Genomic DNA, 22,673 nt, shown 5'->3' on the forward strand with positions numbered 1-22,673 from the left:
TATATGTCTTCTCCCTCTAGAACACACTGGGTGGATATGCAGCAGGAGTTGTCCCCTGCCTCCACATGCCACTGAGTGTGAAACTGGACCCTGAAAACTGGGCTGCACCTTCCTCCTCCTTTCTGGCTTGTAGGGGCTGAAAAGGATTGCAACCCCTTATCTCTCACACTGCCAACTGTCCTATCAGTAGCTTAGCAGTCATCTCCCGTGAAGTATTGTAAGAGGCAGTCTCTTGATCAGTCGGTAGGGGAGAATAGGTCTCACTCCCGCAAAGCTGGTCATGCTGCAGAAGGTTTGCCTTCTGCTTACAGAAAGTAAATCATGAAAAATTCAACTAAACAACATGGAGGTTAATTCTGTGTCTCAATCATCAGTGGTGTAGATGTGGCACGTACGTGTTACAGATCATCAAACAGGTTTCGCCAGTCCTTACTTGTGTGTAATTTGTTTTCATCCTTTAGACAGAAGCAGGAAAGAGAACAGTTGATAAAACAGTTGAGCCAATCACTGGGTGCGGAGCTGACAGAAGAAGTACTAAAGGAAGGTATTCAAGAAATTTCGGCTAGTGAATTAAAGTAAGTGTGATATTAGCTATGTAGAATGAACAGTATGGTGTATAACACAATGCCTGCATAATACACCTTCTTTCCTGAGAAAGCAAGACTCTGGCAAGCAGTGGCGGACATCTCGCTGCTCTTTTTGTTGGACCCAATACATGGTGAATTGTAAAAGACATCAGTTGGTTAAATTTTCAAACAATTCACTGTGCACAATTTAGTTCATCAGTAGGTTCTAAAAAAATAATAAAAAAAAATCTATTGTATGTTTAAATATCTGCAAAGGGATATGGAAAACATGAAGGCTCATCCTTTTTACTTTTTAGTGACATATTGGGAAGTTTGGAATTTTTAAAAATATTATATATCGTTAACTCTCAAATCTTTAACTGGGGGCTAGGATGTCAAATCTTTGATACAGACTTCCTGGATCAATTAACATTCAGGAGAAAGGAAGATTGAGCCTCTTAGATCTGCAAGGGAAGGCACTGTCCCTTACTGCTGCAGCACTGATTCTTTCTTCTTTGCTACTGGAATTGATCCAGAAAGAACTTGGCTGCCATTGGCTTGCTTTCCCTTGTGATTGTTCAATAGCAGTCTCAAAGGAAACGTTAGAGGTAGTTTATGCAACTCCAGACTGGAGCTCAGTTAGGGTATGTCTACACTGTGCCACCCTAGTTCAAACTAGGCTGGCTAATGTAGGCATTTGAACTTGCAAATGAACCCCGGGATTTGGGCTTCATTTGCATGTTCCCAGGCAGGCGCCATTTTTAAATGCCCGTAGTTCGAACTATCTGCCCGCGGCTACACCCGGCACGGACTAGGTAGTTTGAATTAAAGCTCCTAATTCGAACTACTGTTAAACCTCCTTGCAGGAGGAATAACGGTAGTTCAAATTAAGAGCTTTAATTCGAACTACCTAGTCCATGCCGCGTGTAGCCATGGGCAGGTAGTTCGAACTACGGGCATTTAAAAATGGCGCCTGCCTGGGAACATGCAAATGAAGCCCGGGATATTTAAATCCCGGGCTTCATTTCCAAGTTCAAATGCCTACATTAGCCACCTTAGTTCGAACTAGGGTGGCAGTGTAGACATACCCTAAGTGCCTTTGGTCTGTATCTTTGTGGTGTGTATGTAATTACATCTGAAGCTAGACTTCTGTAGAAAGCAAGTGCAGGGTGAGGGCAAAGGGTGGCCATGTACCAGAGGAAAATGCATGTTCAGCTTCTAGTAAATTTTGAATGTTTTGTATCTGTCAGTAGCAATCTCTCTATCCAATAAAGAAGCTAACTTTCGCTAGATGTAATTAATGATGATGATGGACTTAGCCGTTGATAAATGGATCTCATCTTCTATGATGCTGTTGGTGAGCAACTAAGCCAATCCTAGATTGGCAAATCTGATTGCAGATGTGTCATAAAAATCTGCCATCTGTGGATGTTGTGCATTCTTTATGAATCATATGTTGTGCATTCGTTATGAATCATATGCTTTTTACTTGTAACATCTGGATACATCGAATCTTGAATCCACTTTTGTCGACAAAACCCTGTAGTCTAGACACACACCCTAGATAAGAGAGACTTATGCTTTTGTTTTCAAAGGAAAAACTTAGAAGTATAGTGGTTTAGAAATCTTGTGGCTGTCATATTTAAAATGATTACTTACCTGTGCTGTAAATATCTACCTTGTATACTAGAACTGTTTTTAGCATTTACTCAAGTGTGTTGCTTAGTGGGCATTTCTGCCTTGGAATCTCATTTTGTTTCATTCTGTATCAGGTATGCTTTGGAAAGAGACCGTAAAGCCCGCATTGCCCGTTGTTCAGAGGAAGTCTGTGCTAATGTAATGCAGCTGTTTATGGAAGAGGAGATTTTCCAGAGTGCTAAGGAGACCCTCCAAGAGCTCCAGTGTTTCTGCAAATATCTGCAGCGGTGAGTTGTCAAACCATACTATGCACCCTGTTTTTGATAAGACCATTAAGTGGCCTCTAACAAGATCAGTAGTGACATTTGCTAATAAAAATACATAGTGTTCGTTTCTGGTAGTCCCTACTAAGTGCTTTCTAGACAGAGAAGATGGAACAGTTCCTTTAGTCCTTGTAGAGTGTATAATTCCTTAAAAATAGTTAAAGGCTTTTACTTTCCTGGTAATGTTTATAAGACTCTTTTCATCAAGATGGAAGATGGTTGATAATCCAGAGAAAAGCAATTAAATGGATTATATACGAAATGGTACACAAACACAAGAGTAAATTTAAGGGGAATATTTATCTAAAGGTACAATCTGATTAGAAATGGGAGGCACAACTGATGAATCATTCACAGGATTAATCAGGACAAATCCAAGATCATTATTATAGTGTCCACATGGCTCAGCGAAACATGTTTTCAGTACTTGTCGGATGGCAGTGAAACTGCCTCAGACCCTTCTCTTAGTACTTCACCTTCTGTCACAAGATGCAAGAACTGTCCATCACAGCAGCCTCACCGTACTCCACCTTAAGGCCTGGTTACTCCATGTCTGACTGGGGGTCAAGAACGCCTGGTTTGAGGAAGTAAAAGATATATTACGGAACAATTGGAGAATAAGTACAGGAAAGACTTATATATCCATAAGATGCAAATGATTTTGTATCTGGTGTCAAGATCAACACATCTTGTCAGAGTTGTCCTCCCTACTGAGGATGCTAGACTATGTACGAGGACTTAGCCCCGATTTTTTTTATCTACAAACTCCATCAGAGTACACTTGGCTGCTATTACCTCGTTCCATGACAAGGGGGATGGAGTTACTGTATTTGCTGATTTGACAACTAAACACTTGCTTAAAGGTGCTGAAAACACTTTTCCCATATTAAAAAACCTTACACCAATGTAGAGCTTAAACCTTGTTCTATGCAGATGCAAGGGAAAGCTGTTTGAAAATCTTGCAACTCAATCTTTGTTGTACTTACCCAAGAAGGTGGTGTTCCTCATTGTCATCAGATCCACTGGATGGTGGGAGAATTAGGTGCCCTAATGGCACACTCACCTTACACAACATTCTTTAAAGATAAAGTAACCCTACGACCACATCCCAAGTTCATACCCAGAGTCACTTTCCCCTTTCTTTTAAACCAACTTATTTACTTACCTATAAGCCACGTGCAGATGGGAAGGAGCTCTCGCTCCCCATATTGGATGTTTGTAGAGCATTAGCTTTCTATATTGAAAGAACAGAAACATTTAGAAAATCACCTAGACTATGCAGAATGTTCAATGGGAGATTATGCAAATACACATCAAGGTGTATCCATTAGAGCTACCAAAACAACTTTCTCCAACCTTCACTGGGAGTTTGCACGCGCTCTTCCGGAGCATTGGCAGCATCTGTGACCCAGCACTGATATTTGCAGAGTAGCTACTTGGTAGCTACAAAGTAGTCCCTGCTTTCACTAAACACTATGCTTTAAAACAAGGCTACCCAATATGCAGCCCGTGGGCCACATGTGGCCCATAGCCCATTTGTTTGAGGCCCATGGTATGGTTTGGGTTTACGTGGGGCTCAACATGCGGCCCGCAGCTGGGATCATTTGAACATGGCCTCCACTGAGAATACGGCCCCCACGGAGGGGGAGCCGGGGCATTGTGGGAAGTGCTTTGTATTCAGGCCCGTCGGTGTAAAAGAAGCTATTTGCATATACACTTTCATGTCTATGGAACCACATTTAAGTTGCGGCCCTCGGCATGTGCTGTGAGTATCATTCTGGCCCCCGGGGCTTCCAAAGTCGAGTAGCCCTGCTTTAGAACATCGGTCAGCATCAGATGCTCTCTTCGGACTTATGGTGTTATCTGTTGTCACTAGTCCAACTTCTAAGCCCTCCCCTCCATATAGAGGCACTGCTCAACAGTCACCTAAAGTAGAGTACCCTAGGGGACATTTTCAAAGAAGAGGAGACCGTTACCTTGTACAATAACTGAGATTCTTCCAGATGGTTGTCCCTGTGAGTGCTCCACTGCCCTCCCCCCTTACCTCTACTTCGGAATTTCTGAAGGAACAGGGAAATGGTTGGCTGCAAACTGCTATGTAACCAGCAGAGCAGCGCAAGATGGCTACAGCATGTGCACTACTACCACAAATTGATTACATGTGCATGAAAATGTTAGTGCTTACATGTTTACATGGTGGGAGGGTGACTCCCGGGAAGCTGCCTGCCATGCTTCCCCCCAACAGCAACAGCACGGTGGGGAGGGCAGATGTCTCCCCAGGAACCAGTGCCCATGGGGAACTGGCTTAAAAGCCTGCTTCCCATGCACAGAATCTCCTGCTTCTCCTCCTTCTCCTATGTCATGCTGCTACTTCTGATACAGGTGTGGGAGGAGGGGCCCTGTGTGTACACTTCTATGCCCCTATATTCCACTGGAGGAAGTGCAGGACAAGCAGCGTCCACTTGTGGACATTTCTCACTCCTTGGTGTAATGGGCAGTGTTGTCCTCAGATCAGCAATGCTATTCTTCATCCAGCTTGAACATTTTGGTATACCCTAGCTGTTTGCACACCTCCCTGTCCCCAGATGATGAAAAGAGAAGCTTTGTACTAGCCCAGAGGTAGGAGGGTTTTGGTTTTTTTTCCACACCCTCTGCCCAATTCTGTCTTGATGCAGGCTGCAGCAGAGCCCTTCAGACAGCAAAACCCTCAATCTACTCTCATAGATAAGGAAATAAAGCACTTGGATCTTCTGTGCCGTAAGGTCTTTTCTTCTGAAAGTTTCTAATTCTGATTTTTAAATTACCAGGTCTCATTGGCCACATATGAATTCATAAACTATGGCTTATGAGAGGACTTTGCTGACAAACTGCCTTGGCAGTATCAGGCTTGTTTCCAGTCTTTGTTGGATGAGGGCAAGCTGGTGGCTAGAACAGTTCTTCAATTGGTCAGTGGCATAGGAGTTGCCATGCAACAAGATTTGTGATGACTTATCTCTTTTTTCCTGAGAAGCGTAGGATGCCATTAAAGATCTTTTCAGTGAGCCACACCTGTTTAATCAGAAAACCAATGCATCCAGCCAGTCCCTCAAGAACTCCAGGGCCATACTGAGATCACTGGGTATCAATGCATCAGCACCCCAGTGAATGTTCTACTGCCATCTGCTGGTGTGGTGATTCAGCACTCGCTAGTTCTTCCAGCAGAGGCCATACAAGCCTCTTTGTAAGTGCCAGAAAACCCCACAATTCTGCCTCCTGGCCTGCCTTCACAGTCTTCATCTTCTCACTTGTCGTGCTCTCCGAAGCAATATTTCTGAGTGCCACTAGAGAGGATTCAATCATTTTGATTCCTGCTGTATATCCAGTCCACCATCTTTGGAGGGGAACCAAGCACTCCTTTTCTCAGCTTGGGGTGTGGTTATGGAAAAGTGAGTCTTGAATGTCATTCAGCATGGCTATACAAGCAAGTTCATGAAGCTGCATCATCCACCTCACCTGTCCCAATCCTAACTCAGGGACCACTCTGAAGACAGCATTCTCAGCCTAGAGGTGGACTCCCTACCAAGGTTCCCTCTAATTTTTTCTATCCATGTGCAGAATTAATTTTGTTACATGCAGCATCAATATCAAGGTGATGTGCACCACCAGTACAAACAAAAAACCTAGGTGATTCTCTATATTTTAGAGAGTTTGTGTATGTCTGCCTTTGAGTGCGTCCATCTGTTCAATAATTCCTAAACAGTAAGAGCTAGGACCACCAAATTTGTTAAGCAGCTTCCTCTTAACATAAATCAAAGCAAGGCCAGAGTTTGGTTGTGTCAGGAAAGTGGGAAGTGCCTGGAATGGGACTGTTTTCCATAACATGGAAAGGGAGGGGGCTGATCAGAGGACAGTGATACTGCTGAGTGACCATTGGGGGCATCAAGCATGCAGGACAGCTGTTCTGCAGAGTGACGACCGGTGCAAGCCGCACCAGCAGGAAAGTGGCCAGCTGGAAATGGGATTCCATGTGGCTGGCCACTGGACCAAGTAAGGGTCCCCCTCTGCCCCAAGAAGTGCCAGATGGGGTGGAGGAGAGGCCTGCTAGTTGGGGGCTCTCCCCGGACCACACCCAAGCCAGGCAACATGCTATGGCTCCCCTCATAGAGAGTCTGGGGCGGGGAACTCTGCCCCCTCCTGAGGAGACACCTGGACCTAGACAGCTGCAGGCGAGAGGCAACTGGAGCTGGCTCCCAGAGTCCTGCCACCCAGATCAACTGCAGGGCAAGGGGGCTGCTGTCGCTCCTCACCCTCCAAGACCAACTGCAAGGTGATGGGGGTAGCTAGAGGCCAGGGTCAGCCCCTGGAGCCCTGCCCCTCTCAAACTAGCTGCAGGGCATGAGTAGAGCTGAAGTCTGGGGCCAGACTTGGCCCCCCGGGGGGAGCCACCAACTTGGGAGTGCAGCCCCAGCAATTCAGGAAGAGCTAATGGCTGAACAGTGCAGCCCCAGTCCCCTGGGGGAGCTGCTGCCAGAGTAGCACCAGCCTTGCCGTCATGGGCGGCCCTGGTAAACTCCTCCCCCCAGCGGCCTCCCAGTCCCCTGCCCTTGAGTCTTGCACTTCCCACACCCTGTCCTGACTGTAGCACCTCACCCCCTGCTCTGACTCTGGCCCCTCCACATCCTGATTGGTGCACTCCCACTTCTTACACTTTGCAGTCTCCAACCAAGAGCTCACAGGCACATGGGGCAAACATCTCGAACTCAGAGTACTGTAAGGTAAGTGATCTCTCCTTTCCTGACTGCTAAAGTAAGGCCCCAAAGTAGCTGCAGGAAGTTAAAAATGAAGAATAATTCTGAATATGAAATCTGTGAAAATGTGAGAGTTAACTAATATAACATACATGAATTTTATCTTTTCAAGATGGAGGGAAGTGGTAGCGGCGCGGAAGAAGCTGAAGCATCAAATGAGGGCGTTTCCAGCAGCTCCCTGTTGTGTGGATCCAAAAAACAAACTGAAAGCATTATCCCCCAGTGCAGAGTGTCCTATTGCTAAGGAGAACCTAACTAAGAGAATTGTAAACTTGGGACATGCAGGACAACTAGGAATCTCTTGCACCAGGTATGAGTGTTCTCACCTCTAAGCTGAAGTCTAGTCAGTTTCAAAAGATAAGTTAAAAATAATTTCACATGATCATAGTTTTCTGACAACATAAATTTTGTTTTAAACACACATTTTCTTATACCCTTTGTCCAATGAAGAACCTTCACAAAAAAGACACTGTCAGTACACATTGTACTCAGATATGTACAAGAAACAAAGTGAAACCCAGAAAGAATTTTACTTTGCTCTTCCATTATAGTAGGTCTTCTAAGTGTTTGTCTGGCTTGCTTGGTGCTCAGATGAGCACCCATAGCTGTTGCAGACCTACATGTGTGATATGGGGGATTCACCCTGACCAGACTTTCTTTGTTTCCAGGTTAAGGTGGCTAAGAAACAGGACAAAGCATCAAATGAGAGTTCAGTACTTTTACCAGCAGTTGTTATGGTAAGTTAGGGGGTTTCATTAAAGCTACCTTTGCACCAAGATGCTGATTGCTCATGAAATGTTGGTGCAGGGTGGTGTATTGAACTCCAACAGCCTTTTCAGACTAATGCCTATGAATATGTCACTTAGCCTAAGTGAAGGGTGGATCCTCCAAAAAGTGAGAACCATGATCTTCTGCACCTATTGACTGCAGTGTCTGACTAGTACTGGGAAAGTGTTGAGTGGCACATGGGACAGAATCTAGTGTGGCTCATATGCAGAGAACATTAAGTGAGATATGATCTATGGCCTGTAACGTAAGTGCAGAAGATGATCAGATCTTTGTCTTCAGTGGGCTCAGACTGTAGTTTAAATGCTAGACTTCTCTGTGAGAGAATAGTGATCTCAAGACCATAGCTGAAGGTCAAACAGTAATGAGGATTGTAGAGGAGGTGGACAGAATTTCCCGAGTTTTATGAGGCCACTTCTTCTTGAGTTTGGTGTCTAGAAACCTGGTGTCACTGGAGACAATACTGCTCAGAGCAGAGAGAAACCAACAAAAAAGAGAGCACTTACAAGTGTGAAACCATGATCCCTGTGGGTCTGTGTGGAAATTTTAAGTAGTCATCAGTGTGCAGACATCTGTAACTTCGATGTATATAAAGTAGGATTCATGAACTCTGTGATGTGTCCCTCTCGTTGATAAAAGATAATTCAGTAATTCCCAAACTAATTGAAGAAAGTGGACAAAAATAAAAGCTTTCATCCTTGTTGAGGGGGACAGAATGAATCAAGTTGGAGTTTGTAAGCAGATCTGAGACATGGCAAAAAAGCTAGGAAACTTTTGCTAATTAGTAAATGACATTTTGAACAATCACAAAATCTTGTCCAGTTAGCACCACAACTTATCAAAAAAAATTTTCTTTTGCAAATAAATCACTCATGAAATTTCAGGCAATTTGATGTGTCGAAATCTGAAATGTTCTGAGGAATTGACAAATGATAAATACAAAATTTTGGTAGGATGCTCAAAAGTTGGATCAGTGAGTTTAAAGGCTGCTTAGCTTATTCCTGGAAACATGCCATAAATTAACATCCAGTTTGCTCAATGTTGTCTAAAAATATGTCAAAAGAATCTAATTTATTATATTATCTAAACCTGCACAGCCTTCTCATGAACGTCAATCCCTGACCTCTACAAAACCAGAGTAGTCAGGCAGATGAGGGAGAGAGAAGGAATGTGCATGTGATCCCACAAACCAAGACACATCTCTCAGGCCAGATCCTCTGCCAGTGTAAATCAGTGTAGCTCTTGAAGTCAGCTGAGCTATGGCAATTTACATCGGCTTCATATCTAGTCCTGTAGGTCTAACTTTAGACTTCCTATTTTTGACTCTACATTTAACTCCTTGTGGAAAGCTAAAAGTTTTAAGAAATCATTTACATTAGCTCTTGACAAATCAGACTTACTGCATTCATTGATTCAAAGTCTGTTGTCTGTGTTCACAGCTTCAAAATGTTGCTTGCTTTAGCATGCAGGTGCACAGACAGCCACTCTGACCTTTCCAGAACATGAGAATAGCCATATGTGGTCAGATTGATGGTTTTGCTCAGTGCCGTGTGTTCCAAAAGTGGCTGATGCCAAGAGTTTCCAAGGGAATAAACAGAATAAAACAAAAATCTTTTTTTAAACCTAGGTTAGGGTGAAAAGAAAGACTGATTTAAAAAGTTAAAGATATTGACTGGTACTTATTTTTCATAAACTTTTCACTCTCTTTTAAGTGATGCAGCATGGACTCCCCTGGATCTACCTTCACTGATCATTGAAAATATTCCATTTCAGCGAGAACACATATTTTGGAAGGTGCTCTTGGTGTTGCCAAGTTATGAAGGAAGTCCAACAGAGGATTCCAGCAGGTAAACAAAGGAACCAATCAGCATTCCTGTGCATGTCATACAGACAGTATGAAAGAGTTGGAAATGTCACTGAAATCCAAGTCTCCATGTCCTTGTGTCCTGGGTAGAAAGAAAGGCAATGAATGACCGAGCAAATGGGTGAAAGAGATAGAGGTGAGAGGCTATGTTCAGTCAGTGCAGTAAAGTATACAGAATTATCAGCAGCCAGGGAAGGCACCTGGTTCCCAGACGAGCACACTTTGCTCTAGGTCTAAGGTGGTAGAGAGCAGTGCTGCTGAGCCTGTGCCCCTTCTTGACCACTAGCTGTGCACTTCCCGTTGAGGAGAATGAGTGGAGCTTATGAGGATGCTCATTGAAGCTGGTGCGGGGTTGGAGTACGCTTATTGTGGAAGGAACACTTGGAGATTTTAGTAGCAAGCTTCCAAAAACGTCAACTGATCATCTCCAAATGGCATTTTCCAGAGGGTTATAACTGAGATCAATCTGAATGGATTTTCCTGGGGACCCCCAGAACTATCTCTTGGCTAAACTTAAAGTTGGCAAAACTACCCATTTTCCCTTATTTTCATTCACAGAAACAAGCCATTTTGCTTGCAGGAATGAACAAACAATGTAAGGCAGACATCTAGCATAGAAAGCTTTAGCTGAAATAGTTAAACTTTGGCAACGTTCTAAACAATTTTAAATTGGGGTTTATAATGGAACATAATCGCTTAACAATAACCTTTGCTGACAGTGCCACCTATAATATCAAATGAAAAAGATGGTTCCTTTTTTGTTCACAGAGTACTAGCAGACTGGTTGAAAACCAAATTTATGGGAGATAAAAGATCAGAAGATATGATTTCCAACCCAGAGCAGAGAGTCCAGACACTTTCATTGTTGAACTCTGTTGGTATGCAAGGAGATCGAGCTGTTTGTGTCAACGTGTGTATAAAGGTACATAAGGGTAGTCTGTTAGCTGTGCATTGCTCCCCAGTCTCATCTCTGATGCTAAGGAATGTTTTGCCAAGGCTATCTCTGTGTGGTGTCGTCTGCAAGTTCATCACCGTTGACAAATTTGTACCAGTCAGTGGTCTCAAAATTTAATTATTTTAACTGTATTCAAACCTTTAGAGTCCATCTTAGCAAAAGTCAGTTTTTATTTTTTCTTTTGACATACCCTGAGGGTATGTCTCCACAGCAGCGTTATTCTGGAATAACATCAGTTATTCTGAAATAACGAAGAGCACGTCTACACTGCAAGCCATTATTTCGAAATAATGGCGAGCTGGAGGACTTCTTACTCTGACTCCTGTAACCCTCATTTTATGAGGAGTTGGGGAAATCGAAGGAAGAGTGTTTTCCCCCCATCTTCTTGCTGTGTAGACAGCACCAAAAGATTAATTAAGTTTGATTTAAGCTACGCAATTGACATAGCTACACAACTTGAGCTTCATTTGACTTTTGTCCTGCTGTGTAGGAATGCCTTTAGATGGATAATATCAATGTTTATTTTTAAGTTTTTTAAAAAGTTTCATCTCTTTAAATCTTCACAGTTGTCATGTGGAGGTTGAACAGAAAATAATTATGTAATGACTGTAGACATTGAGACTTAAAACATTATAATTACTGAAATGTAAGATGTTGGCATCTTATTTAAAAATGTAGCCTTAAATCAAATTCTAGTAAGTTCTCAGCATTTTTCTTTCATGTCTGTCTGTATATTTTGATTATCGATAGATATATTTTCCCATCAGCTTATGAGTGTGTGTACATGGAAATCATTTTTATCAACATTTATTCATAAAAATCTTTTTCTAAATTATTTTTTGCAAAGAATGGTTTGAAATTGATTTATTTTTAATTTTTGTCTTCCCTATTTTTTTCCTTTTCTTTGCCTCTTTTTTTCCTTTCTGTTGTAATTTTTCTTGATTTTTTTTTTAAGTCCTTTTCAAGAATTTAAAATTACAGTGTGAGGGTGCCAAATTAAGGTAGCAGCTTTACTCCTAGAGTTACCTAGCTTTTGATTGCTTGACATGGCAACCTAAATACAATTAATTTTATGAAGTTTTTATGAGATATGTGCATGCATATATGTTCATGAAGTGCCTGTATTCAATGTCTCGCTCATTTTTCTCTTCCTGTCCCTACAAGCTTTTTTTGTTTCTTCTCTCCCCTAAAGTTACCAGGAAGAAGCCTCCTGTCATTGCTAGCTTGATCTACAGCATTCAGCATGTTCTTCTTTGGGCAATGTCCCTGTGGGTGCTGTGTTGCTGATGGGTGGCCCCTGAAGCTGCAGATGAGTCTTTTGAAGTAGTTATTGGTTGGGCCACACATGCGTGAGAGGCACCTTGTGCAATCGCACGTGGCCCAACATCCCCTTCAGTTCCTCGCTTACCGCCCTCAGTTGTGGACGGAACTCGTCTCTTGCCTCAAGTGTTTGCTCCTCACGCAGTCAGCGCAGTGTTGTTTCTTCTCAGATAGTCATTTAGCAGTTACTGTTATTGTTTGCGTTATCTGTTTAAACAAACAAACACACACAAGGTTTTTCATTTGAGAGGACCGCGGGGCCTCCTGGTGGGAAAGTCCAGCTACTTGACTTCCCATCCTCCTATGTGGTGTTTAAAAAAAAAAAAAAAAAGAGAGACAGAGAAAAGAAAAAACAAGAATGAAGGAGACAGGAAAGGCATGCTAGGCTCGCCAGGGTTTAAAAAGTGCGATTCATGTTGTGAACCCTTGCCTGTGTCAGAGGGTTGGTTATGCATCCTGTATTCGCTGCTTGGGAGAGGCTTGCATACCTCAAAATGTGAACATTGCTATAGGCTCATGGCCCATGCCAGGAAGGACAGCGAGTTTGGGCTCTTCATGATTTTATTTGAAAAGGCCATGCAGCCCATGGATGGATCACAGTTCCCTCAGCTGGAGACAGTGAAGAAAAGATCTGCCTCACCCTTGCTACTTAAGGCCTCGAAGAAGAGAGCTTCTCCAGCTAAATCTCTTTCTCCGACCCAATCTCCCAGAGTTAGCTGGGGAGGTGAACCTCTGGTACCACAGTGCCAAGATCATCTACTGGCACTGCTTCCTCTGGGGCTTGCGCCTCCTTGGTGCTGACCCAAACATGCTTGGTACCGGAGGCCACACAAAGACAATCCTCGGAAACACCAAGAACTGGTGCCGATAAAGCCACCAGCACCGCAGACTGAACACACCCCTCATAGGTCATTCATTTCTGCCATCAAATCACATGGCAATGGCTACAGTACTGGCACCGGCATCTGCACCGCTGCAGGCCTGCCACATGGTGAGCCATCAGCACCATGAAGGTACGTCTCTGAATCACCGGTGTTGATTGGACATGGCGCTCGGCATGCTTCCTTTCCGCCATACAGGGATCATTTGCTGGTGCTGTTCTCCCCCTATGCTTCTCTCTGGTCCATCAGATCACCAGTGCTGTCTGAAGCTCTGCCTTCCCAGATGATGACCAGAGGACTGTCTTCTCCTCGCAGCACTCTTATCCTACAATGTCCAGCAATTACTAGAGTCACCAAGAGAGAAAGCACCACCCTTCTTCTTATGCTCACAGGCCAGATGGTCTTGCTGCAATATCCACCTCACTGGGCCCCATGGGAGCATTGGGTTGCAGGTAGACACCGTTCCCCAGCAGCATCCACCCAAGCTAGGAGGCCTTCACCAACTTCACCTTCTCGCCCACTCCGGACTACAGCCGATTTGGAGGAAGAGGAGGGCCAAATTCAAGATGAGGAGTCTAACACGCATGCTTCCAGTGATTCACCTACTGATAAGTCATCTTCATCACCAGATGAGGCTGTGATCCAGGAGGATGCATGTCCTTCTGACAACTCGAAGCAATTTCAAGAACTTTTAAAAAGGCTGGCTACTAGCCAAGAGGTTAAACTTCAGGAGGTTAAAGAAAAGCAGCACTGCCTTCTTAAGAATATCTGTCCTACCTCTCAGGCTAAGATTGCATTACCCATTGATGAGACGATATGGAGGTATTGGATGAGATATGGCAAACCCCTGCTTCAATCCAATCGATATGCAAAAAAGTGTACAGAAAATACTTTGTCCCTCCTAAGGACCTAGACTTTCTCTTTTCCCACCCACAGCCAAACTCCCTGGTTGTGGATGAGGCAAATCACTGGGCCAAAACTCTGCAATTCAGATCAATGCCTAATGATAAGGCACATAAGAAACTGAACCTATTTGAAAGAAAAATACATTCCTCTGCCACTCTCCAGCTTTCCATCACAAATTATTCAGTGCTCCTAGCCAATCATGACTTTGATAACTCCTCTAAGTTGGCTGACCTAATGAAGCACTTACCAGATTCCAAAAGACCTGTCCTTCGGTCTGTGATCCATGAAGGACATACTATACTATTGCGCACACAACCTTACAGTCCTTGCTTGATGTAGTGGACGCAGCTGCCAGGGCAACTGCTACGGCTGTCTAATGCGCAGAGTGTCTTGGCTCCAACCAGCTGGGGTACCCAAGGATTTCCAGTTGAGGTGGAGGACCTCTCCTTCGATAAGTTAAAGCTCTTTGCTGCCAAGATGATGAGGTCCTACACAGTAGTAAGGACTCAGAATCCACACTACATAACTTGGGCACCGTACCGATGGAAACACTACACCCCTTACAATAAGAACAAGGACAGTTACTACAACTAGCCTCAACAGAGGTCCTACGACTATAACTGACCCAGGCAATGGGCTCAGAGGAGGCATCCACTTCAGTCATGCTCCTCCACTTCTGAGGTGTCAAAACAACAAATCTGAGCATTTGGTCAAGGGCCAATCCAATGCCAGTAAATCACAACCATCTTTTTGCCCACAGACTACATCACTTTTTCCTACAATGGGACTCCATAACATCAGACCAGAGAATCTTGGAGACTATCAGTACAGGATACCCCATTCCCTTGATCTCGCTTCCCCCTACCCTTCCCTCCACCCTGTCCCTTTTCAGAGACCCCTCCCACAAGACTCTTCTCAGAAAAGAAGTTGACTGCCGCTTTCTCCTAGGGGCGATAGAGAGGGTTCTGGATGCATATTGAGGGACATTTTTTTCCTAATTATTTCCTGATCCAAAAAAGTATGGGCAGCTGGAGACCGATTTTTAGGTATCTGCAAATGAAACAAGTTCCTACGCAAAGAGTGATTAAAGATGGTCACGTTGGAATCAGTCATCCCAGTACTGGATAAAGGGGACTAGTTTGCAACTCTTGATCTACAGGACACACATTTTCACGTCACCTTACACCCGGCCCACAGACAATATCTAAGGTACCTGTGGGCGAGGACCCTTTTCAATTCAGGGTCCTCCCCTTTGGCCTATCATCCGCCTCCCGCATTTTTTCAAAAGTCCTTGCAGTGGTGACAGAACACCTTTAGCAACATGGGGTAGTGATATTTCCTTATTTGGACGATTGACTTATAAAAGGTCAGTCATACGCAGAGGTCGCCAACATGGTCTGCAAGACCAGACTTGTGTTTCAGTTTCTAGGGCTCCTAAGAAACTAACAGAAATCAACTCTAGTTCCCGTTCAGGACGTAGAGTTCATTGGGGCTCGCCTCAACTCTGTTACTGCCCAAGCTTATCTACCAAAACTCAACGCTTGTCAGCCATACAAGATCTCAGTCTTGTTAGCCGTAACTCCTTCCACTATGGTTCATACCTGTCTTCAGCTGATGGGTCACATGGCAGCCACCACATACGTCATGTAGTTTGGGTGCCTGCACTTTGGCACTCTGTAGCATTGGCTGGGGTCAATCTCCACACCCTCCCACCATCCACTTCACAAACCGGTCTCCATTCCAAAGAAAGTATTGGACTCTCTCAAGTGGAGGACATCATCCAACAACCTCCTAGTAGGTGTTCCTTTCCATCAGCCCAAGCCAACGGTGCAAATCACTACTGACACCTCCCATCTGAGCTGGGGAGTACACCTCCATCAACCTACGTCTCAGGGCAAGTGGCTGCCCCACAAAACCACAATCCATACCAATCTAATCACACTCAGGGCTGTAAGGAATGTATGTGCACACTTTGCACACATTACCAACTCCGCTGTCTGAATACTTACAGACAATATGACCACTATGTTCTATATAAACAGGCAGGGGGGTTCCTGTTCCTGAACCCTTTGTGCGGAGGCCATCCATCTACGGAATTGGTGCATTTGTCATGGGGGACACCTTAAAAGCAGCATACCTTCCGGGGGTGAACAGTGTCACAGCGGATACCCTGAGCAGCAATTTCTTCACCGACTACAAGTGGGAGTTAGATCCCACGGAGCTTGCCACAGAGCTGGGGCTATCCTTCCATAGACCTCTTCACCACTCGGCATAATGCCAAGTGCCCTTGCTTCTGCTCTCAGGCCAGTCTTGGCCAAGGCTCGTTGGGAGATGCTTTCCTGATACACTGGGACCAACCACTGTACTACATATTTCCACCAATTCTGCTCATCCCCAGAGTCCTGCTCAAGATTCACTCCGACGGTGCCCGGGTTATCTTGATAGTCCCATCGTGGTCCAGGCAAACATGATTCCAGTATCTCCACTGCATGTTGCTAGAGCTGCCACACCAGTTTCCTCACCGTCACAACCTCCTCTCTCAGAACCAGGGGAAACTACTTCTCCCTCAGCCTCGTACTCTTCACCTACACGCGTGGCTCCTCTCTGGTTCCACGAAGCTGAGTCCCAGTGTTCTGAGCACGTCAAGTCTATTCTCTTTCACAGTAGGAGGCCATCTACCAGATATACTTATTCCAGAAATTGAAGCGTTTTCCCTTTTGGTGTCAACAAGCTCACCTTGATTCCCACACTGCTCAGCTTCCCTGTGTCCTAGACTACATTTTACGTTTAAAGGTGGGAAGAGGGGTCTATCCCTTTCTTCCAGCAAGATACAGTTGGCATCAAAAGCAGCCTTTCACAAACAAATAGAAGGGTCACCTGTCTTTGTATTCCCTTCTATGAGATTTCTTTGAGGTCTTCTGAATCTCTGCCTCCTGCATAGGCCCCTGGCACCCTCATGGGACTTGAATTTGGTGCTCCTTTGTATTATGCGACCCCCATTCGAACCTATGGCCACATGCCCTCTTCCTTTCTTTATCATGAAAGTGCTGTTCCTGTTAGCTATTACTTCGGCCAGAAAGGTCAGCGAGATAGAAGCATTGATGGCCAATACACCCCTATACAGTCTTCTCAAAGGACAGGGTGATTTTACAACCACATCCTGCATTTCTGCCGAAAACTGGTACCTCATTCCACATTAATGAGCCCATACTTTTGCCCACTCTTTACCCAAAACTGCATACATTCCCCCAGGGATGCAATGCTTTATTGTTGGGACATTTGATTGGCATTAGTCTTCTTCATAGACAGGACTCATGCTTTTCGTAAATCTCTGCGCTTCTTTATTTCCATCACAGAGTGATCCAACGACACACCGATCTCAACCCAGTGGATCTCCAAAAAGATCTCGTCCTGCATAGTACGATGTTACTCTATCTGAAACAAGTTGCTCATCTCTTCACCAAGAATAAACTACACTTGTGCGATGGCCACCTCTACGGCCATCTTGAACAATGTACCCCTCAATGACATCTACCAGGCAGCCACTTGGTCATCTGACCATTCCTTTGCCAAAATAGCTGTGCTATTTTCTGCTTCCAAGCAGTGACTCTGAGTCCCACCATCCACATTGACTACTACATTGTAGTCACCAATAGAGGAGCACCAATGGGGATATCACCTGAAGAAGGAAAGGAAGTTACTCACTCTGTGCAGTAACTACTGTACTTGGAGGTGTATCTCTCTCTGTGGGTGCTCCACGACCCTCCCTCCCTCTGCTTTACTCGGCGCCCAGCTCTCTTGGGTGTACATGAGGAACTGAAGCGGGGGTTGGGCTGTGCATGTGAGGTACCAAGGTGCAAATGGCATGAGGTGCCTTTCATGCATTCCTGGTGCAACTGATAACTGCTTCAAAAGACTCTGATCTCCAGCTCCGGGGGCCACCTGTCATCAACAGTGGAGCACCCACGAGGAGAAACACGCCTCAAAGAACAGTTGTTACTGCGCAGGGTGAGTAAATTTCTTTTTGAGCCCATGTTTGCTGTAACTGAATGGTCTGCTTTGTACTTGTGCAGGTGGCCCATGGTACCCTCAGCGATTTGCAGCTTGATGTGGCTGAGGCACAGAAGGATCTGCTTGGAACTAGTGGTCTAGTTCTCCTGTTGCCCCCTCGAGTGAGAAGTGAAGATGTGGCTGAGGAGGATGTTTACTGGCTTTCGGCTTTGCTGCAATTGAAACAACTCCTTCAGGCGAAGCCTTTCCATCCAATTGTACCTCTGATGGTTCTCGTCCCTACGCGGGGAGAAGAAGCCACGGAGAAGGAAGTAGAAGAGGGTGTGTCATTTTGTGTTTGAAATAACTATTGATATTTAGGATTATTGCTCATTCTGTTTTAGGCATAAAGGCAGCATTTAGCTACAAGCTATAGATGTGAGATGAAAGGCTCCTTTGATCTATAACAGGAATCCAGAGAGCCTTAGGAAACACTGTAAACTGAAAAGAGAAACCAAATACAGGCAGTCCCCGACTTACGCGGATCCGACTTATGTCGGATCTGCAGTTACGAACGTGGCTTTTCTCGCCCCGGAGGACACTGACTGCGGGACCTCGCAGTCCTGCCGCCCGTGTACTCCAGGGCGAGAAAAGCTGCTCTCCGTCTCCCTGGTCTGCAGACCAGGAAGACGCGGAGCAAAGCCGCGGAGAGGCTCGGGCAGACCAGGGAGACGGGGAGCAAAGCCGCAGAGCACGCCCGCAGGGGGACAGCTCAAGCGCGCCCGGGCTGTCCCGCTGCGGGCGTGCTCCAAGGCTTTGCTCCCCGTCTCCATGGTCTGACCAGCAGACCAGAGAGATGGGGAGCAAAGCCTCGGAGCACGCCAGCAGTGGCACAGCCGCGGCGCGCCTGGACTGTCCCGCTGCCCGCGAGCTCTGCGGCTTTGCTCCGTGTCTCCCAGGTTAGCAGACCATGGAGACGAAGCAAAGCCATGGAGGACTTGGGCATCCCCACCCCCGTCTCCCTGGTCTGCTGGGGAGGGGGTGCAGCTAGTGCCCCCCCCCCCCCAGCAGACCAGGCTTTTCTTGCCTACCCCTGGGGTAGAGCAGCTGGGGGCTGCCGGGTTGGTCCCGCAGCGCTGCTCCGGACCAACCCGGCAGCACCCCAGCTGCTCTGCCCCAGGAGTCCTGATTCAGCCGCTGCTGGTCAGTTTCAGCAGCGGCTGAATCAGGACGCCTGAGGCAGAGCAGCTGGGGTGCTGCTGGGTTGCTCCAGTCGTGCCGAGGAGCCGCGCTACTGGAGCAACCCAGCAGCACCCCAGCTGCTCTGCCCCAGGCGTCCCCAAGTCAGCCGCTGCTGAAACTGACCAGCGGCTGACTACAGGAAGCCCGAGGCAGAGTTGCTCTGCCCCAGGCTTCCTGGAATCAGCCGCTGATCAGTTTCAGCAGCAGCTGACTTGGGGACGCCTGGGTTTCTTAAGTTGAATCTGTATGTAAGTCAGAACTGGCGTCCAGATTCAGCCGCGGTTGAAACTGATCGGTTTCAGCAGCGGCTGACGCCAGTTCCGACTTACATACAGATTCAACTTAAGAACAAACCTACAGTCCCTATCTTGTACGTAACCCGGGAACTGCCTGTAGTAGGATTTTCTTTTCAATGATTTCAGTTTTACTTTGCATGTAATATTTTGTTGTTAGAGAAGTAGTAAATCTCTGTTGTCAGTGGGATTAGGTTGAATAGGAGAATTTCATTTTTTTTATACTGTCTGTGAATAATGAAAAATCATGCTATTTCAGCTATTGCTTTTCCTGTAAAGGTTTGATGCTGCAGGACTTGATTTCAGCTCAGCTCATTTCAGACTACATTATTGTTGAGATTCCAGATTCTATTAGTGACTTGCAAGGCACCAACAGGGTAAGAGCAGTAGTTTCAAAATTAAATATTTAGAAACTTATCACTAACATCTCTACTACCTTAACGGTTCACATCTGATGGGGAATGTTCTTCACATTATAAATAGCTCTTCATTTTAAGATGCTACTCTGAGTTTTGTGAGTTGTTTTTCCCATTGCTAAAACTGAACTTTCTCATAGTTTATGTCCAGAAGACTTAGGTCCTACTAAAGCAACTTTTGGCCAGAGCGGAACTTTGCTAGAGTAGTTTCAGAAGATACTGTTCTTTAAAATATTAGTAAAATAGCACAAGCATTTTCAGCTAAGTCTCCACTCTCAACTTCAATTCTGCCCTGCATTTTGGCCATCCACCATTATTCCTGCTGCTTTTCTGTTTGGTCTGGAGACCCACACCATTAATTGTACAAAATCTGCCCTGTCTGGTATTTAAGCTATAGCACTGTTGTCTTCAGTGGCAGGATAATATAATCTATAACTGTCTCTAGCTTATATTGGCTAACGGGGATGTCTCTGCTATTTAAGCAAGCAATGTTACAGTGGATTCAGGGCAAACATTTCTAACATAGAACTATAGTAGTGAAAGGGACTTGCAAAGGTCATCTAGGCCAGAACCCTAATACCTGTCCTCGTGGCTAAGTATTATCTCTAGACCATTCTTTACTGGTGTTTGTTTAACCTGCTCTTATAAACCTCCAATGATGATGATTAAACAACTTTCCTGTGCAATTTATTCTAGTGCTTAATTACTCTACCAGGAAGTTTTTCCTAAACTAAACCTCTCTTGCTGCAATTTAAGCCCATTGCTTCCTGTCCTAACTTCAGAGGTTAACGAGCTATTTTTGTCCTTTCTACTTGCAACATTTTATGTACTTGGAAATTGTCAGATCGTTAGGATCTGGGTCCTGAGCTGGAAAGGATCCTGTACGTCAGAATGTCGTGCTCAGTTGATTGCTTTGCATACTCTATCCACCTCCCAATATCCTGTACCTTGAATTGGAGAAGAGCTTTGGTCCTTCCCACACATGGGAAAGGGGAACTAGTGTACTGTTAGGTCTTTGTTTGGCAACTTCCATGAGAGGGTCTGAAAGGATCAGAATGTACCCAGTATATTTCCTGTTCTTCCAGTTGCATTTTATATAGAAAAAATAGATTCTGGGCGTAAAAGGACCATTAGAATCATCTCATCTAATGCCTTTGGTAACACAAGCCAGAGGAAACCACCCAGTGGTTCTTGCATGAAGCCCAGGAACTTGGGTGGAGCTAGAGAGTATCTTTAGAAAACACACTCCATCAAGTTTTAAAGACTCCAAGTGACAGAGGATCCCCGACATGTTGTTATAATCGGTTCCAGGGGCTAAATTACCTTTTCTTTACATCCGTACCTTTATTTCTGTTGTGACCTTGGCTGAGTTCAGATTTCAGCAATGGGATCTCAGAATGCTCTTGTCTTCTAGAGCCCTTTGCTGTCAGCTTCTTTCTGTTTGGGGAATTGCAGATGAATCCAGTCACCACGGCCAAGGCTCGGGGTGGAGCCACGCTGCCTGAAAAGCAGAATTCAAAACCCTATTCTGGAAAACAATTGGGAACAGTCACCAATGGATTCTGTGCCAACACCCGTTTTCATTTCTGACTGTGATATGGTTGTGTGGGCTGGGAAATAAGGTGGTTTCATGGAGATAGAGTAAATTGATGATGCCACAAAATAAAAGCATAAGAACGGCCATATTGGATCAGACCAAACGTCCATCTAGCCCAGTATCCTGTCTTCCCACACTGGCCAATATCATGTGCCCTACAGCAGTGTTTCCCAATTTTATTTGGCCACGGAACCCTTTTCAGCTTAAAAGAATTTCAAGGAGACCCTGGGGTTGCCAGGGTAAAATTTGTCAAGCAAAAAAAACCCCCGCCAAGTAGACTCTGCCTATTGAAGAGGGGGTGGGGGAGTGCCGCATTCTCGCGGAATGCTTACTTTGGCTTCGCAGAAGCCCGGGGTTCCGCGGAGCACCAGTTGGGAAACACTGCCCTACAGGGAATGAACAGAATGGGCAATCACCAAGTGGTCCATTGCATCATCCAAAATTGAGCAGTTGCTTCTGTGAAAGTCGCAGTTGTTGCTGTGGTATCTGTTTGCAGTGTGTCATGGACTTATTCAGGGGCTGCTCTGTGAAACCAGTGGAATTGCAGGATCGAGTCCTCAGTGTCATTAGTTAATATTGAGCAGAGCTTCTGAAATGTCCTGGCTGAAATAACTGTGTCAATGTTTGTATCGTAGCTCTCCGAGGCAGTGCGATGGCTGCTCTCCCAGTGCCCCAGCTCTGCAGAGCTCAGCTGCCAGACCCTCCAGCAATTCATTGAGGATGGGCTTAGCCGTGAGTTCAGCGGGCGCTTCTACCATGACCAAAAGGAGAGACGTTCGGCCGGCCTGGCCTCCCAAGATCCCAGTGCTATCATTGAGCTGTACAACAGTGTACTTCAATTCCTGTCTGGTGTGGTTTCCTCAGAACAGCTCTGTGACCAGTCCTGGCCTGTCACTGAGTTCGTGGAGTCAGGAGGCAACAAGCTGCTTCCTCACCTCATGTGGAACACACTGGAACACCTGGGCTGGCTAAGGAAGGCAGTGCTGTCCTTCCAGATCCCACACATGGACCTTCCTCCTCAAGGGGGTATGTAGTTCACAGTGGGCAGAACAACAGCTGCATCTCATGAGGCTTGTGTAGGGATACAAAGTCTGTCCATCTACCAACAG

The 22,673-nt window shown here is 45.4% G+C and overlaps 1 protein-coding gene across 2 annotated transcripts in view; it reads left to right on the forward strand.

Moving 5' to 3' along the window:
* The window catches only part of MCM3AP (minichromosome maintenance complex component 3 associated protein), a 69,266-nt gene that overhangs the window by 38,274 nt on the left and 8,319 nt on the right, over positions 1-22,673 (forward strand). For both annotated transcript variants that reach the window (XM_075934166.2, XM_075934167.2), the window contains exons 16-24: positions 462-575; positions 2,339-2,491; positions 7,427-7,624; positions 7,983-8,051; positions 9,813-9,947; positions 10,733-10,886; positions 18,100-18,358; positions 19,831-19,928; positions 22,200-22,590. In XM_075934166.2, coding sequence (XP_075790281.1) covers positions 462-575; positions 2,339-2,491; positions 7,427-7,624; positions 7,983-8,051; positions 9,813-9,947; positions 10,733-10,886; positions 18,100-18,358; positions 19,831-19,928; positions 22,200-22,590 — 1,571 coding nt within the window. The remainder of the gene's footprint in view (positions 1-461; positions 576-2,338; positions 2,492-7,426; positions 7,625-7,982; positions 8,052-9,812; positions 9,948-10,732; positions 10,887-18,099; positions 18,359-19,830; positions 19,929-22,199; positions 22,591-22,673) is intronic.

The sequence above is a fragment of the Pelodiscus sinensis genome, chromosome 7 (genome assembly GCF_052426305.1).
Source record: "Pelodiscus sinensis isolate ZL-2025 chromosome 7, ASM5242630v1, whole genome shotgun sequence".
In the NCBI taxonomy this organism is placed as follows: domain Eukaryota; kingdom Metazoa; phylum Chordata; order Testudines; family Trionychidae; genus Pelodiscus; species Pelodiscus sinensis.